The sequence below is a fragment of the Patella vulgata genome, chromosome 4, assembly GCF_932274485.2.
Source record: "Patella vulgata chromosome 4, xgPatVulg1.2, whole genome shotgun sequence".
NCBI classification, from domain to species: Eukaryota; Metazoa; Mollusca; class Gastropoda; family Patellidae; genus Patella; species Patella vulgata.
Window position 1 is genome coordinate 21,680,152 of NC_065882.2, and position 18,350 is coordinate 21,698,501.

The 18,350-nt window shown below is 32.5% G+C and overlaps 2 protein-coding genes across 2 annotated transcripts; one reads left to right on the forward strand and one right to left on the reverse strand.

The window, feature by feature from the left end:
* Positions 1-1,874: 1,874 nt before the first annotated feature.
* LOC126817489 (nucleolar protein 10) lies at positions 1,875-12,955 on the forward strand. Its single transcript, XM_050544503.2, has 19 exons — positions 1,875-2,023; positions 2,884-2,929; positions 3,563-3,661; positions 4,108-4,223; positions 4,564-4,700; positions 5,109-5,174; positions 5,524-5,584; positions 6,096-6,175; positions 6,312-6,390; positions 6,663-6,812; positions 7,199-7,318; positions 7,599-7,677; positions 7,954-8,081; positions 8,347-8,445; positions 9,122-9,202; positions 10,599-10,781; positions 11,207-11,448; positions 11,575-11,674; positions 12,285-12,955. The coding sequence occupies exons 1-19, from the start codon at positions 1,958-1,960 to the stop codon at positions 12,420-12,422; spliced, it is 2,070 nt and encodes a 689-aa protein (XP_050400460.2). The 5' UTR covers positions 1,875-1,957; the 3' UTR covers positions 12,423-12,955.
* A 549-nt stretch (positions 12,956-13,504) lies between these two features.
* Positions 13,505-16,634, reverse strand: LOC126817490 (2-amino-3-ketobutyrate coenzyme A ligase, mitochondrial). The gene has a single exon (XM_050544504.2). It carries the CDS (start codon positions 16,585-16,587, stop codon positions 15,676-15,678), a length of 912 nt encoding a protein of 303 aa, XP_050400461.2. The 5' UTR covers positions 16,588-16,634; the 3' UTR covers positions 13,505-15,675.
* Positions 16,635-18,350: the final 1,716 nt, after the last annotated feature.

Sequence of the window (18,350 nt, forward strand, 5' to 3'; positions counted from 1 at the left end):
TTTTGTTAAATGCACAATACTATCTTGAATAACAACTGTTTAGGTGAGTTTGTATGGTTTCATAAATTATTACAGGAAAGTCCCTTGAAATATGTAACCATTGCTGCAGAGTATTGTCTAGTGGCGTAACAAATTAGTACCAGTAATCTAAATAGCTTAGTTTATGGATTGTAGAAACTCTTATAAATGTCTGCTCAGCAACAAAATGAGTTTTAATTCCTCTCATAATTTGCCATGAGTTAGTCCCCCTCAATTATTTCATGATCCTGGAATATGTAACCAATATGCTGTAGGATATATTTTAAGTAGGTGACTGTAGGCCAATGTCTATAAGCCTAGTTTTCAGATTTATATATACATTTTTTTAATTCTTTCAAAATTTTCCATGGTCTGGTCACCTGCAATTATTTCTGAGTATGGACCCTGGAACATGAAATCAATGGTGGCATAGCAAAGAAGCCAAATAAACTCTTTTATTTATAATCATGGCTTTAGGGCTCATATTTTAGTTTAAGTCTTCAGAATGTTGGATAGGCCCCATTCTGCACACAGAGATCCCTCTACTTCATACTTTGTGAATAAATCTCTGCCCTAAATGGCTGCCATATCCAAAAATTACTAGCCTATACTGTTTTGTAATGCAGCTCTACTCTGTTTCACATCTGTCATACACACAAAGACTAAATAAATTTTTTCAATTTTATGAAATGGAAGCAGAATAACTTCTCGAAATATGCTTATATAATGGTTTCAACTAAAATCATTAATTTACGGTCAACTAGCTTAAGTTTAGTATGGGATAGGCAGGTAGGGGTGCACTAGTCCGCCGCTATAAAAAATACTATAAATATGGGTATCAAAAAAACCCAGTAGGTATGGTGGCTGATTGGTATCATGTTGTTATGTCACCCTTCATAAGGCGACAACCCAACAACCTGACATCACGACATTTTAACTCGACAATACAACATTTCACCCGACACCACAACATTTAAAATGTTGTAATGTCAGGTTAAAATGTTGTGATTTCGGCATCTTCCTCTCAATATATAGTATGATTATTTACAATGATCCTGGTGCTGATCAAGAAATTTCACCAGGAATTCGCAGCATGGTTTCTCCCTGTCGGTAGTGCAGGACGAACGTTCTGGCAAAGGATAGTGTCAAGTTGTGTAGATGGGACAAAAACACAAGCCCGGGTGTACACATTGGCATGCACATAAAAGAACACTTCGCATTTGGAATTCGATGAACAAATGCCATTGTACATAGAAAATTTCTGTCATAGCTTTCTGTGTCGTGGTGTCGGGTTAAAATGTTGTGATGTTGGGTTGCCGCCTTATGAAGGGCGACACCACGACATCACAACATGATACCAATCAGCCACTAGTGCACCCGTGGACTAGTGAACCCCTCTCTTGATATTGATAACACATGCATAAAAGTTATGTATTTCTTTTAGATGCTCTTCCCTGTTGGCGTCTACTTTGTAATAGGCTTATCTCAACCTTTAGAAGATAGTGGTAAAATCTTTTTTATTGTGAATCTTGTCTGTGGGATATTTCTTGAGTAATTTGTGTGCGCTGGCATGGTTTCGATTCCCCGGTTGTATGTGACAAGGAGTAGGGTCGCCTGTCCAACCTCATGGGTTTTCTCCGGGTCATCCAGTTTCCTCCCACAGCTAAAGATCCCTACGCATTAGCAAATTATTAAAATAAAATTGAACCATGTGTTAGTCCCGAAATGAATTAGTTTGTGTCGAGTGGACGTTAAACCCCAATTCTCTCCCCCGTGTAATTATTTGTGTGTAGTGCGGTTCTCCTGCACTTACTAAATTATATTGGTATAAGGGGAGTAACTCTTTGTAGTTTTACCTCCCTTTGAATAGCAGATGTAAACTTCCGGTGAAAGAAAATGGTAGCACGTGTATTTGTTTACAGAAAAGAATAGCCATAAAATGCAGGTTTCTAACCCTAATGATGTTAAGATTTATAATCTGAGTGCTGGAAAATCATTACCAGAAGTAAGGATATACATTTATGTACCTTTTGTACAAAACTGTAACAGATTAATAAGGTTTAATAGCCCCTTTAAAACGCTCAGTCTGTTCTTCAGAGAGATATCACTAAACTGATGACGATGTGATTGTGTGTTTGTTTGTTTGTTTTTAGCTACGATTTGACCTAGCAAATTGTTTTTCTTCATTGATGCATATAACGTCTTTAAAATAAAATAATTGTATACTATTAGGAGTAATTAAACATTAAATAATCAACTGTTGAATTCACTGACCTTGATTAACACATGATGATGCTTATCAGGCTACAGTCAACATTTGGGTACTGTAACTGTAGGTCTAAGTTATTATATGGGATGTTACTATTGTTAGGTACCGTTACAGAGTTTGTCAGCTGGTCAGGTACTCTCTGTATACAGAAGGGTACCCGGCTACTTATGGTATTATAGCTTACAGCTACTAGGTGTAATAATTTAATAGGCTATTAAACACTGGCACTCCCTCACAGACTTTTTTTTTACTTATAATCAATTGGGCTTCAATAGAATGAATAAGGAATGTGGTGTTATAACATTCTACAATACTTCCCCTATGCTTGGAAGTTCCAACTGTTGAGCACAGATGAGATAGTCTTTTTTTGTGCACTGTCAATGATTAATACTGTCACTTGTGATGTATTACAAGTTATGATTGAGCGACTTTCTTTGATGGCTTCGTGGACACTTGACAAAAGGGAACCAGGCATGGAACTAATCCGAAAGGTTCTTTATTTTCAGCTTACACAAGATAAAGCATGACATTCTAGTCAGACCGAGTCTGCGAATGGACAAAAATAATACTCTGTTCTCATATGTTGTTTTTTTCAGTGGCTGTCGGAAAGGAAAATGAGGAAGTTAAAAAAGGATAATATTGGTAAAAAGAACAGTTTGAAACATGATTTAAAGACCATTATTATTTAATAAGTTTAAGAATTTCCAAAGTTATGTAGTATTAGTATAAAGTAGGTTACAATGTATACACTCTTTAACTTTTGATACCAGTTTGAGTTATGGTTGTAATACTATTACAGATGTTACTTAACCTTGGCAAGTTGGCTCTTAGTAATAATTAGATACAAAAAGTTTTTTAAACATATTTTTATTGACCAGAGGAATCATTCCACATAAGCTCTAGTAATTAAAACTTGTTACATCTGTATCAAGGTATTATGATAGATGATGTGAAACTTTTTTTCTCGAATATTTAATAGACAGAGAAAATTAAAAAATAACTTTGATTGCCCAGATGCAAATATTTTAAATGGGTGTTAATAATAACACCGTGTTATGATTTGTGAGCTTCGTTTGACATTAACAAACTTCATTCATATACTTTCCATAATACAATAATGTTTCGTAATGCATGCAAGGTATTAGAGTAATCAGAAGTATCATTTGATTTTACAGAAATGTATAGTACAATAAATTTTCTGAAGATGAATAAATATATAACGCAAAGATAGAAGTCATAACAGATGACCCACTGTAATAATTATAATGTTTTCAGAGTTTCAACGTAAAATAGAGTTAATTCAGGATTTTGATATGCCAACAGTTTGTCATCGTGTTAAAGTATCTAAAGATGGACAGTATATCTGTGCTGTAGGTAAGAATACAAACACATATTAATGAAAGACAATGAATAATACTTATTTGACCGGTTTTCAGAGATTTTCTATATAAATAAATCATCAAAAGTATTTATAGGTAAGGTGTTTTGTATACAACAATTAGAATTCATTGCTCACTTTCTCTAGCTTATTGGTAAAAGGCACATTGTTAGCAAGGTAGAATGGTAACGGTTCTACATTGATACAAGTTCATATTCAATTCATCATTTTAATTAGCCCCAACACCGAATATTGTGCTGGATATATTTAAAGTGCAGTGACTATCTTTTTTTGTCTAAAATTATATCTTCCATACATTATGACATCCAAAAAAACCAATACTAGAAATGATAATTATGTTAGTTTGGGAGACATGGAGCAGCAAGAATCTTCATATTGAAGTACCAAAATGAAAAATTACAAATGGTATTTTATTTTAAAGGTACTTATAAGCCAAGAGTAAAGTGTTATGAAGTTCATCAATTATCACTGAAGTTTGAAAGAGGTTTAGATGCAAATGTCACTCAATTCATCATTTTGTCAGATGATTATTCTAAGGTATTGTTGGTTTTTTTTTTTAATTCAAATGTCTGCTTTCAAGTGCTTTAACAATATTATTAATTGTGTAATGTTTTTGTGCTTATATATAAGAGATCCTACTATCCTAGGTTTCGATTACAACAGAATATTCATTTGTTTTCCATGGGAAAATTTTTACTGTACTTGTAAGAAAATCAAAATTTAACTATATCCTTTATGGGTGGAACTGGTGACTGTTATAATAGTGGGCATTATAATGGTTATAGCCTGGCAAATCCCATCTTATTTTTTTGTTAATTTGATAAGGGTATCATTATAATATAATATTTATTTATTGGTATATATTCTTCTATTCTAGATGGTGTTTCTACATGATGACAGATATTTAGAAATACATGCTCAAGGTGGAAGGTATTACAGAACAAGAATACCTAAATTTGGTCGAGATCTCGACTTTCATTATCCAACATGTGACCTGTATGTTGTTGGAGTCAGGTTGGTAATAATAACTATGATACCCTCAAATTATTATTGTATCCATGACAGTGGTATCAGGTGTTTCAAAAGGTGACACCTGTAAGTTTGGTGAATACAGAAGCAGTGTTATTGAAATAGATCTGTGATGATAGAAGACACAGATATTAGATTTAACTGATAGCATGAAATTAAAAGCTGGCACACATTTTATGTATTTTGTGAGTAATTGGGTTGTCGAGTGGTCATACAGATGTGCTTTGATAATAGGGTCTGTCATTGACTCAAACATTATGGTTTTGATCACAAGGAGTATGATCACCAGCTTAACCTTGTTGGTTTTTTCCGGATCATCTAGTTTACTCTAACTGTTAAAGACCCAGGGCATGTAATAAATATGTTATATAAAGAATGTTTCCTTTTTTACAGTGATGAAATTTATCGCCTAAATCTTGAACAAGGCAGATTTCTTGCACCTTTAAAAACTAATGCTACGTAAGTTACAGATAAAACTATGCTTTATACATTGATTAGATTATTTAAGGTAATATGATTTGGGAGTTTTCCTGTGAGATTCAATTTTATTAGACAGTGCAATTCACAATATAAAGTTATAAACTAGAACATATAAGTATGTATTATTTTTATTACCCTAGTTAGTTACTAAGTGCTACTAACAGATTATTTACATAATGGAAAAATATTATACACCAAAATTAACCCCAATGTCAAGATGTAAACAAAACAATCAGCTATGTGAACCTGCCACAGGACAGCGTCTTTTTCTCAGAAGTTATGAGGCTTGATTTGTTACATTATTTGTCCTTTTTCATTTTTATTTTAGGGAGTTGTCATGTTGTCAGTTTAATCCTTCACATTATTTATTTGCATGTGGAACAAAACAGGTAGGTCTTTCTTATTCTAGGTCAATCATTCCACAATTTTAAAATTATACTAATCAAACAATGTTGTAATTGATATTGACTGTAATAGGGTATAGTAGAATATGTGTTATATTATAGGGTACAGTAGAGTACATTCTCCAGTGACAGGGTACTATTAATACCTGACTGTGCTACAATACTACTCTGTACTTCTGAGCAATTAGAACTCAGATCAAACCGGCCAGAATTTTCTGTGCTACATTTTGAGAATTTGTGATGTAATCATCATGAATTGAAACTATTAGATTTAGTTAAAGATACTATTAATTATTTCTTTCAATAATGTATTAAATGCATTGATTTGAAACACACTAACAAGGTTATTTGGTAGATGGTGTCATGGAGTGTGTCATAACTCTCAGTGTCTTGGTTCAATAGACCACACATCTCGAAATGAAATGTAGAACTATTTACCTTAACTCCAGGATAATGAATTAAATGTGGTAGTGATATTGAACGTGTTGTTTTATAGGGTACAGTAGAATGTTGGGATCCAAGATCAAGAACAAGAGCTGGTATCTTAGATATTTATAAAGGAAGTCACAGTTCAGAGTAAGTTAGGCTTCTCAATTATATACATTTTAAATTCGCTGAGCTCCCTATATAATCTGTATAATAACCCAAGTTTGTTGATATGATTTATTTCACAATCAAAGTGCAAACAGATAATGGACCTTTTATTTTACAGGTTTACAGAATCCCCTGAAGTAACAGCATTAAAATTCAGAGATGCATTAACTATGGGTGTTGGTACACAAACTGGTCATGTAAGTATATCAAGGCTTAAAATGTCTATTTTTTACAGAAATATTTAAAGACCTCATCAACTTTAAACATCATGAAAACCAGGATCTATCCTATATAAATTTGCGTCGAAAAATCTATTAGTATCTTGTAGTTATTTTGCGTAGTCGTTAAACCCCAGTTCATTTCATTTATTTTGCTAATTAATTTTTTTACTATTTCCTTGTTTTTGTTGAAAACATGCTTTATTGTAGATATTAATTTGATATATTTAGAAAGTGACATATATTTTCAGGTGTTACTGTATGATATGCGTTCTAATAAACCTCTACTTATAAAAGATCACCAGTATGAGCTACCCATCAAAAACATAGAGTTTCATAATCAGCTTGATCTTGTTCTGTCTATGGATACTAAAATATTAAAATTATGGCACAGAGACACAGTAAGTATAGGCTAGTGTATAAAATGAAAACAATTGTGGAGGTTGATCAGTTTTTTGTCATATAGAACATATTTAAAAACATATTTAAAATTTGATGTGTTTGATATTTTGTATATATAGAGGATATTTGTCGTTTTAGAGTGAATAACATATTTTATTTCATCGAGAAGCGCATTCGTGAAAATATAAACGTTTTCTTGCTTAGAGATGAAATAAAATATGTTATTCGCGACAAAACAACAAATGTTCTATTTATTTTATGATTTTACAATCATTTTAGGTAAAAACAACATGGACTACTTTAGCCAGTGGAATAACACTTTTATTTCACTGATAAAACGCGGTATTCCACTACTGATCATAAAATAAAATATGTTATATTTTAGGGTAAACCATATACAGCTATAGAACCAGGTGTTGGATTAAATGATCTAAGTCTCTATCCTGATTCAGGTCTAATGTTTATAGCCAATGAAGCTCCCAAAATACACACATATTTTATACCAGTAAGTAAAAAACATTATACTTTAGGAAATGTCAAATTGGGTTGATTGGATGTGTTATTTTGATTTGTAATGTAGCAAGGTCTACTATATAAAATTTTCTTTTCTTCAGAGTAGTCAGAAAGAAATTATTTTGTTGACTAATGTATTTAAAGTTTTAACCTAAACTATAGTTTATATCTGGACATAGAAATCTTGCAAAACAATTGAAAACTTAATGATATCATCATTCTTTAACGTCTATGTAAAACTAAATATACATGTATATTGTTTTTTACTTTAGTCTTTAGGCCCAGCTCCAAGATGGTGTTCTTTTCTAGATAATTTAACAGAAGAATTAGAAGAAAGTGAAAGTTTAGTTGGTAATTATATGACAAATAACATTCTATTTACTCTCCTATATATTATACAGGCCTATATTGATGGGCACAACCTTTATAAAGTTATTTTGATCTCAGATATGTGCTTACTCTCCTATATTGATGAGCACAACCTTTATAAAGTTATTTTGATATCAGATATGTGCTTATGGATATACTAGTTGTTAATATCATTAATTTTGGAATTATGGAACCAATTTATTGTCCTTAAAACTGAAAAACTCAAGAAAAATATTATTTGCCTTAATTTATTTGCAGTTTACGATGATTATAAGTTTGTTTCGCGTCAAGAATTGGATGACATGGGATTAACACATCTTATTGGATCGAATCTAGTTAAAGCTTATATGCATGGTTTCTTTATGGATCTTAGATTCTATCAGAAAGTAAGTTTGTCTTGTGAAATGTTTCTAAGCCATTTCTCTTTGTTAATAATGAAGTGGGACTGTGGAGTGCAGAGGTTTGGGAATGCCCAGGGCCAACTCCTTGATAGTATGCTCCCAAGACTTAAGTATAGGACCTACTCTGGTCATTCATATTAAAACATGGGTCCACATTCATACATGCTTGTGAGACTGCTTGGCAGCTTTTGCAATGAAGACTACTTCCAGTTGTTTAATAAACAAAATTATTTAATTTATTTTATTGTAGGCTAAAACACTAAGTCAACCATTTGCCTATGATGATTATAAGAAAACTAAAATAAAGGAAAAGATAGACAGTGAGAGAAAGAACAGAGTTCAAATAAAGGTAGGTTGAATAAGTCGGGCGGCAAGCTCACTGAACTCTTGACTAGAATCTAGAATGTCCAGGTTTGAATCACGTGGGCTGAGAAGCACCTTGAGATTTTACAAGTCTAGTTCTAGAGTTTTTAAGATACCGGCTGCACGGCTGACTTGGCAAGTGATGACTAGTTGTTTGGATGACACGTAAAATCGAGGTCAACCTGCCTTTATACACACTGATGTGCACATACAGGAACCCTTAACAGTTTGAATACAGTGAAGAGTAGGTCGAAACGCCAATATTCGGGGAAATTCTCCTCCTAACTATTTACACTGTATGTTAGTCTCAAAATGAAAGAACTATCATGTTGATGAGGCAAACTGCATTCCTATCCTGTTCTATTGATATTTGAAGTTTAATGCGTTTAAATAACATTAACCTTGCATGAAACTGTGATGTAACTAAGAAATTAACTTAACCATGATGACTATATTTACATCATTTCACTGAAGTATATGGAACCGTGAAACTAGGTGAAACAGTCAGTTTAATCTATCTTCCTACTAGGTTCTTCACTACTTTACACAAAACAACCAGTTGTGGTTTCTGTTGCTAAATTAACTTTCATTTTACTTTCAGTTACTGCAACGTCTTTAATTTGTATATTTTGTAAAATAAGTTTTTTATGTTTGTTATATAGAAATTACCTCAGGTGAATCGGGAACTAGCAGAAAAATTTATGACAGAAGGCGAAAAACAAATTAAAGATAAAAAGGGAAAGGTATGTTTAGATTATGTTACATATGGTATCCTTACTGTGTCATTACAGAAACACACAATTGGCTTTATCTAATAATGTAAAAAAAACTATCAATAACCGATTGTCATCCTACAAATCAAATATACACTTAAAATTGATTGAAAACAACAAATTTATTTTTTGACCAAGATCAAGATGCGAGACCCTACGCACACATGGAAATGTGGTCGTATATTGCCGTCGCCCCCGTCCGTCCGTCCATCGTCCACAATTTCTTGTGAACGCTCTAACGCCAAAAGTTATCATCCAATTGTTTTAAAATTGATATATAAATTTTCGTTTATAACGTCTAGAGTTGAACCTTGTAAACGCTCTAATGCCAAAAGTTAACATCCGATCTTTGTGAAATTTATATGCAATATTTAAATTAGCGAACGAAGAAGCCTATTGAATTTCAGCAATTTCCGTTTATTACTCTTAGAGTTATGGCCCTTGTTTCACTTTGTTGAACCTTGTGAACGCTCTAATGTCAAAAGTTAACATCCGATCTTTGTGAAATTTATATGCAATATTTAAATTAGGGAAACAAAGCAGTCTATAGAATTTCTGTTTATTACTTCTAGAGTTATGGCCCTTCTTTAACCTTGTGAAAGCTCTAACCCCAAAAGTTATCCTATCTTTCTGAAATTTATATGCATTATTTAAATTAGTGAAACGAAGAAGCCTATTGAATTTCAGCAATTTCTGTGTATTAGTCTAGAGTTATGGCCCTTGTTTCACTTTATTGAACCTTGTGAACGCTCTAATGCCGAAAGTTAACATCCGATCTTTGTGAAATTTATATGCAATATTTAAATTAGCAAAATGAAGAATCCTATTGAATTTCAGCAATTTCCGTTTATTACTTTTAGAGTTATGGCCGTTGTTTCACTTTGTTTAACCTTGTGAACGCTCTAACCCCAAAAGTTATAATTCTATCTTTCTGAAATTTATATGCATTATTTAAATTAGTGAAACGTAAAAGCCTGTCAAATTTTAACAATTTCTGTAGATTACTTCCAGAGTTGAGACCCTTGTTTCAATTTGTAGAACCTTGTGAACCCTCAAACGGCAAAAATTATAATCTGATCTGTATGGAACTGTCTTGTAAAGGCCCCCGATTACCTACAAAGGAATAAATATGCGACAACCCTTGTCGACCGCTCGGATGATTTAGCCGCTGTGGTCGTATGTTTCGTTGTCTGGCAACCTATCTTTAAGATTTTGTGGGCCTCACACCTCATTAGTATATGAGCGATGAATATACATAAATACTTTTCTGTCCAATAAGTTAGAAAATATTTTATACCTATGTATTTACATTATAATTTCATTCTGTCTACGAAAGTCATTCAGATTTCCAAATTTATATTTTTAGACTGTGCCCAATATAATGAAGGATGAAAGATTTTCAGCTATGTTTATTGATCCGGACTATCAAATTGATAAAAGTGCACAGGAATATCGCTTAGTGAATCCATTAATTACTAAATTAGACAAATCTAGACAGAAAAAACAAGCTGAACAGAAACGAATTGCTGATCAGTTTGATGAAGTTGAGGTAAGTAGAAACATTATGAAAGAAACACTACAATTAGGCTTTTTTATAAGTTTATCAAAACTTTAGTTAATTACTTAGTACTAGAAATAGAAGGTAGAAATAAAGAGATTTAAAGCTTTGATTCAACTTTGAACGTTTTGTTACTTTTACAAGGTATTTTCAGATCCTTTTTTTGATCTTGAAATGATATTTGTTTCAATTACTTTGTGGAAATTCTTTTATGGAATTGTTAGAAATGTAATTGAAAATAGAATAGATTAGTGCTGTTTAGATTAGTGCCTTCCCATATTGGTTTGTAAAATATTGGAGTTTAAAGAGAAAAGTAATATATAGTGAGATAGTAATGTATTTTAGTGAAATAAACAGTTTTATTACCTATCAAAATATTTCAAATTTATTATATGAAATATTTTCCAATTTAACAGGAGGAACGAGAGGGTAGACCAAGTGAAGATGAAAGTAGTAGCAGTTCTGAAGATGAAAGAGTGGCACATCGTGAGATGAAAAAACAATACAGACAAATGAAAACACAAGAGAGGAGGGAAAAGAAAGTTGAAGAACTTGAAGAAGCTGTATCTAGACCCAAGTTTTATGAAATTAAAGATGAATCCCGTGGTTATAAAGTTCAACTTTCAAAAGAAGAAAAACAAAAGAAAAAGGAAATGAAGTATGCATTTTATCAATAAGATTTAATTCTCCTATGGTTTTTGTAGGGAAAAAAGATGAAGTTTCTTGTACTTTTGGTGCTGTCATATAAAAAAATAATGTAATATTATTAAAATCATTATTTCAGGAAAAGTTTAGCAGACAGATTAGAATCACAAAACAATATGGAAGAAGCCAGTGGTAGTAGATCTTTAGGTAACATGGAAATGACATTTAAACTGAAAAAGGTATGAAAAATTACAGAAATAACACATTTAGTTAATACAGTTACATTTCTTATATATCAGTAACAACCCATACTTTCTACTAGTCTAAACTCCATTTGTCAGGATAAACAATACATCTGATGGGACAGAGTTTGTTCAGTTGCTTGGATTGTACACAACTATAAGGTTCCATGAATCTCTTGTTGGTTAAATGCTGGCTCCAACGCATGACCGTAATAAATTTTATTTGTGCAACACATAAAATAACCAAACTTTGGTCAACAAAGCATTATGTTAGCGTCATATCTTCCCAAATAAATTCCCTTTACACTGTACTTCATTTTCGGGGTATTTATATTGATGGCTCTGATATATATTTATTTGCCTTAAATAGTATTGAAATTATGTTTTGGGATGACAGTTGAACTTGGAGGCATTACGAACTTTGCGCAGAATAAAATAATTTGACAGATATTTTCAATATATTCATTTGTGTTATGAATTATTGAACTATTATAGGAAGCACGGCCAGCTCTTTCCCTAAATTTTGCATGTCTCTTAAGAAGCTATGGGGATAAATCAAGAGAATATATCTGCCATCCTATTGATTTTCTAATATTTTTCTTTGTAGAATGAAAAGCAACAATGGCAAGAGAAAGCTCAAAAGAATCATATGGATGAAAGAAAGGAATTAGGCCGATCAGCAACAGAAATAACAGGAGGTTTTAAAAAGAAACCAAAATTTTGGAATAATAAGAGAGTGCAATAAATATTAATGCAGATGTGTAAATAAATAACAGTCAACAGTTTTTGCAACCAACAGTTTGTACTTTTTAAGTACAAGAAATCATCACATGTTGCGTCCAGTGACATAGAATGAATTATGCAAAATTATTGTTAACAACAGCTAGAGCCAATATTGATTGGAATCAGAATATATTTATAAGAAACTCAGGTCTTATTTTGAATTGCCACCTTCTAAGTGTGTTACTGGTACTACTCCATAGCAACCAAAATCAGGAATTTTGTGACTTCTTGGTAAGGATGGGGCTTTGAGAAATAAAGTAAATAAAGACCCAATCGCTAAACAAGAAGTATTTTTTGCACGGTTTTGTGCCATGAGGCATAAGACATGCATCTCATTACGCCAGAGTTCGCCACAATTGTCTTACAGATACATTTTTGTAATGGTTATCCTGTCAGTCCTGCCTAAAAAGTTGATTAAAGTATGTTGTGATATCCAGTATTATATAAATATGTATTTATTGTATAAACCAGAAATAAATTCAGTGCTATAATTCAGGAGTTTAATGTGCTTGAAAGGATGGTGATTCAGCTGTGGATATTCTGTGTTTTCATAGCTTCTAATTAAAGTAGCATGAACAGTCTATTGGTCTTAGCCAGTTGGTAAAAAATATTGTTAACTTTGACATAACTTGATTACACAGTTTAAATTGGATTATATGCCAGATTTAAGACAACTTTAACTTTCTGGGAGAAGGGTTTAATATAGGCTATGCCTGTTTCACAATCCTTATTCAGATACAGTTCTGAATAAAAAATATTGTTTAAAAAAAAAATATATATCTATTTTCAAGGCCTTTTACAAATACTAGTGAAAAAGTACCTTACTCTAAGTAGGTAGGCCAGTGCTTGGATTTTCAGCAAATAGGTTGTTAATTTAAATATGATATTATTCAAATTAGATAACAGTAACATTGCTTTTTCATTCTTAGATACCTTTCTTCAAAGTTAAGGGAAAAGGACAGATTTGAGTCTACACAGGGGTGCCCACCCGGCTTCTTGCTATTATGCAATCTATACTATAGTGCAGACATTAATAATAAAAGGTTAATATTTAAAATCAATTTATTCGTGAAACTGATTAATCCTTCTTGGCTTGTTTGTGTACATTGAATTCTTGTACTTTATGTACTTATGAAAAAAGTTTTAAAATAAATACTGCTGATGCATGTTTACTGACACATGACACTACAAAACAGTTCACTGTCGGAAAACTAAAAAATTATAAAAATAAATCTCATTATTTCCTTTTTCTAATAAAGAAAACAGATCTTCTTCATCAAGTTTTAACAGTACAAATAGATATTAATATTCCATTATCTTTCACAATAATTTACCACAATAATTATATAATATATTTCATTATCTGCAAATTTAAATATGCATTATGTAAGATTTAGATAAAGAGCTTAATGTTCTTACTATAATAGTTCAAAAATAGATAATGTAAAATGAACATATTATATATTGAAAATATTCAAATTACTTTATTCTGAGCGACGTTATAACTGTTTGAAGATATAGCTTAGATTGTTCATTATCGTAGCAACAGTACCAGTACTGGACAACTAAGACTTGGTCTCGATTGTCCATTTTATCGTTAAATTTTGAAATCTTGCGGATGTTTAAATCCATTAAATCAGAACCATCTGATGTTTTACAGAGCTGATTATAGGCTTGTCATGTTTAAAAAAATGTCAACAATAATAGCATTTGAAGCCAAAAGAGGCAGATATAGTTCTTACATAATGCATTAAGGATTATAAATGTATAAAAATAAGTTTTAACAATACAAATAACAATATTCTATTTTGTTCCCTTTCATAACATTAAATTACCACAATAATAACAAACAAATAATTTGTATTACATAAATGTACATGATGAAGGTACGAAATGTCCTAGTTAAATTTGTATAAAAAATACATCAAATGTTATTGAGATTTTTGTTTATTAACAGTTAATGTCTAGATCTGAAAAAAACCGTCACAGAATGAAATTCTCACAAATTTCTAAGCCAATGAATAAATAATAACAATTATATATTAAAGTATTATGGCACAAAATGACAGGTTAAATGTATTTGTAAAACAAAAATAATAAATATAATTGAGATTCATTTTTAAAGTTGCTAAGTCTCTAACTCAATATCATCCAAAATCTTCAACATTGAAAACACGATTTATTTGTCAAATTAAATCAACATTCATGTTGTGATCTTACCGGGAAAAGATGGGCTTTTGATATCCAATATTTAAGACAAAATAAACATTTTACCATTGGTACACGAATCATGTACCATAATGCGCTTCAGCCCCAGTTGCATCAAGAGACTCGAGGGACGAGGCTAGACACATTGCACCAAATCAAACGGCGTATGTAGACTGGAATAACCAGACACTAGAAATTTGCGCTCGCTTGAGACTGCTGGCTTATTTCGCCGAACATAACTGATTTGAAATTGGAGTAAAAACGGAAATGATTGAATGTAAATCAGTTTATATACATTCATATTACAGTATTATATGCGTTGCGACCCACTTTTGTCAATTCTAGGTCCCAAATGTTAGCGATTTAGCTCGATGAGATTCCGAAATTGTGTAAAACATTTATGATGGTGAAATTCATATCAGATCCCATCAGTAAAGTAAAAGTAGAAATATTCAAAAGCAAGATTTGAGTACCTTTTTGTCTTTAACAATAAATTCAAAATATCACAAACAAGAATCTGTAGAGTTAGTTTTGTATATTTGTATAGAGTTCTCTAACAAAAAGTATTATTTTTGTGCAAGTGAACTTTGTGAAGACCAATTTTGTTTTCAACTGATAACATTAAGGTCTCTGCCTATATCAATAAATGCATCAACAGCCTGGTCTATGTCCTCTGAACTGTGGGAGGCAGATATCTGAACCCGAATTCTTGCCTTTCCTTTAGGAACAACTGGGAAACTGAAACCAATTACATAGATTCCTTTCTCAAGCATTTTATCTGAGAACATAGAAGCTAGTCTAGCATCTCCTAACATTACTGGACAGATGGGATGCTCTGGATCCCCAGCCACTTGGAAACCAGCTTCTGTCATCCGTTCACGGAAATGGATGGTGTTGGAGAGAACTTTTTGTGGAAGATCCACATTATTCATCACTAGATCAAAAGCTTTGCTAGCTGAAGCCACAACTGGTGGGGGGAGAGTGTTTGAGAAAAGATACGGACGTGATCATTGTCTAAGAAGATCAATTAATTCTTTTGGACCGGCTGTGTAGCCTCCAGCTGCACCACCCAAAGCTTTACCAAGTGTCGAGTTGACAACATCAACCCTCCCATTTACACCAAGGTATTCCTCTGTTCCTCTTCCCGTGGAACCAAAGAATCCTGTAGCATGACATTCATCTATAAACACTAATGCATTGTATTTATCTGCAAGGTCACAGATTTCTTTCAATGGCGCTACATTTCCATCCATACTGAACACACCATCAGTGACAATCAGTCGTTGTCGAGCACGCTCTGACTTCTGTAAAATTGATTCCAAATCCTTCATATCTCGATGTTTGTATCGAAACCTTTCTGCTTTACAGAGACGTATACCATCAATGATTGAAGCATGGTTTAATTCATCCGATATCACAGCATCTTCTGGGCTCAGCAATACCTCAAACAATCCAGCATTTGCATCAAAACAGCTAGCATATAGAATGGCATCTTCTTTATGGTGAAATAGGGCAATTTTATTCTCCAGTTCCTTGTGAATATCTTGAGTTCCACAAATAAAGCGAACTGAACTCAAACCAGCGCCATGAGAATCTAAAGTCTGTTTGCTTGCTTCAACGACTTCTGGATGACTTGACAACCCAAGGTAATTATTAGCACAAAAATTGATAATGTTTTTATTTTGCCCGGCTACACGGATTGCAGCTCCTTGCCGAGAAGTGATAACACGTTCTCCTTTCCATGTTCCCGCATCACGTATACCTTGTAATTCGTTTGCAAGAATTTGTTTTGTTTGTGCCATAGAAGAACTTGGACGACTGCTTTCTAAGTTAAATTTTGAAGACAATAACCTGACAATTGACGATTTGTTCATTGTCAAAACACTTCGATTCAGAGAAATAGTGTGTAACCCAGCCATGTTGATGTTTATCCAACCTTGACCTTGTTCGACCACGTGAGATAGTATTATTTCTATGGTATTATTATTATACACGATCGGCAGTGAGCAGGACGTGCGTTTTCTAATTTTAAAATATAATCTGTCTTTCTGCTAAAGCAGTTTGTCTCAAACATAATGCTATCAGTGGGAAAATCTTTGAAATTTATTAAAACAACTCTATTCCGACAACGCAGAACGATAGCTTTAAATGTCACGTCGGGTTTATCTGTAAAAAGTTCATTTGTGATTGGATGATTCGTGACACACCTCAACACTCGGCAAACATCGGCAGATTCCGTTACTCTACATCTAGCAATATAACTAGTATTTAGTTCTATGATCGAGCTGTAGTAGGGTATTGGAATCGGCTGATTCGTGATTATTCTGTCTCAGACTGTATACTATTAAGAAAAAAGTATTCATGTCCCATGGTTTCGAAATAATATTAATAGATTTATATTATGTATTTAAAAAAAAACAACAAAAGAATTGTTTTCTTACTTAAATAAAAATTAACAAATATATTGCCAATTTTTTGAACGCTTAATTTTTTCTTTAATAAATTAAATAGACATTGTTGAAATAGTTTAGAAATTCGTTAATCTTTGGAGGGGAACCTTCTAAACTTAAACCAGATGCTGAAATGGGACAGGTTTTATGCTTTTTTTCTACACCAACCGGACTAATAAACACGGGCATAGATAGGTGCTTTTTCTTGTTAAGCCCTCAATGACGACTCCATCCAGCAACACTGACAAGAGGAACTCCCTTGGCCAACATCAGGATCAAGAACTCAAGACCCCCGCCCCTTCACTCACATCAGGTAGCTAGCCAATGGTATAATGTTAGAAAAAGTTTGGTAACCGATTTTTTTCTAATGTATAAACTAAAGTCAATAAAATAACTTTCGTTTTTTTAAATTGCACCAACTTTGAAGTTACTGAAGGGTAAAATAAAATCAGCTTGAAATATAAAATGGTGTTTTCTATTTAAGAAGCTGAATATATATGAAACTAAAAGTGATCCTAATGCAGCCTTACTTGGGTCAGGAAGAGGGGTTTTGTGAACAGTTTGACAGAGAATACACATTGATCTCTACTTCATTCTGTTTTTAATATTGATTGATCTTCACTACTTCACAATTCTCTCTAGTGTATACCTCTTAAAATAAATGGGTAGATAACCCATATACGCCATCCATGAGGATGAGAAGGCCTTGCTATATTTTTGCTTTTGATGAAAGTTTGAACAGTTTGAATAAGACAATCACAGATATATTTCACTAAATTTGCATGAATGTCTCTTAGACCTGTCTATTTTAGTCCAAGACAGTAGTATGAAGTCTGTGATAAATTTTCAAAGCTGAGACATTGTTTTGACAAGCAATTAGTGGTCACACTGAATGCCAGTTTTACTAAATTGTTTCAATGGCATTTACTATTTTAATATTGATAGAGTCAATTGATAAAATTCAATTTTCAATTTTTGAATATTGTCTGGTGCATTTTCAGATTTCTAGAAAATATAAATTTTTTAGGTCAATATAATTTCCTTATCTATTAGTCTATGCACTTTGCTAAGTGGTCACATGTCAACATTTAAGCCAAGGTATAATAAGTGTGACCAGTTTTAACTTGACATCATATAGCAATTTTCAGTGTGACCAGTTATATTAAGGGCTTAACACATTAGGTTTGGCAATATTGAATAATTTAACCCCTCCAAAAAGTAGAAAATCAGAA

Bases quoted from the DNA above. Each gene is read 5' to 3' on its own strand.
- LOC126817489 (XM_050544503.2), top strand. From the start codon at position 1,958: ATGCAGGTTTCTAACCCTAATGATGTTAAGATTTATAATCTGAGTGCT. The intron at 8,082-8,346 runs GTAAGTTTGTCT...ATTTTATTGTAG, and splicing joins ATCTTAGATTCTATCAGAAA to GCTAAAACACTAAGTCAACC. The intron at 11,449-11,574 runs GTATGCATTTTA...TCATTATTTCAG, and splicing joins CAAAAGAAAAAGGAAATGAA to GAAAAGTTTAGCAGACAGAT.
- LOC126817490 (XM_050544504.2), bottom strand. From the start codon at position 16,587: ATGGCTGGGTTACACACTATTTCTCTGAATCGAAGTGTTTTGACAATG.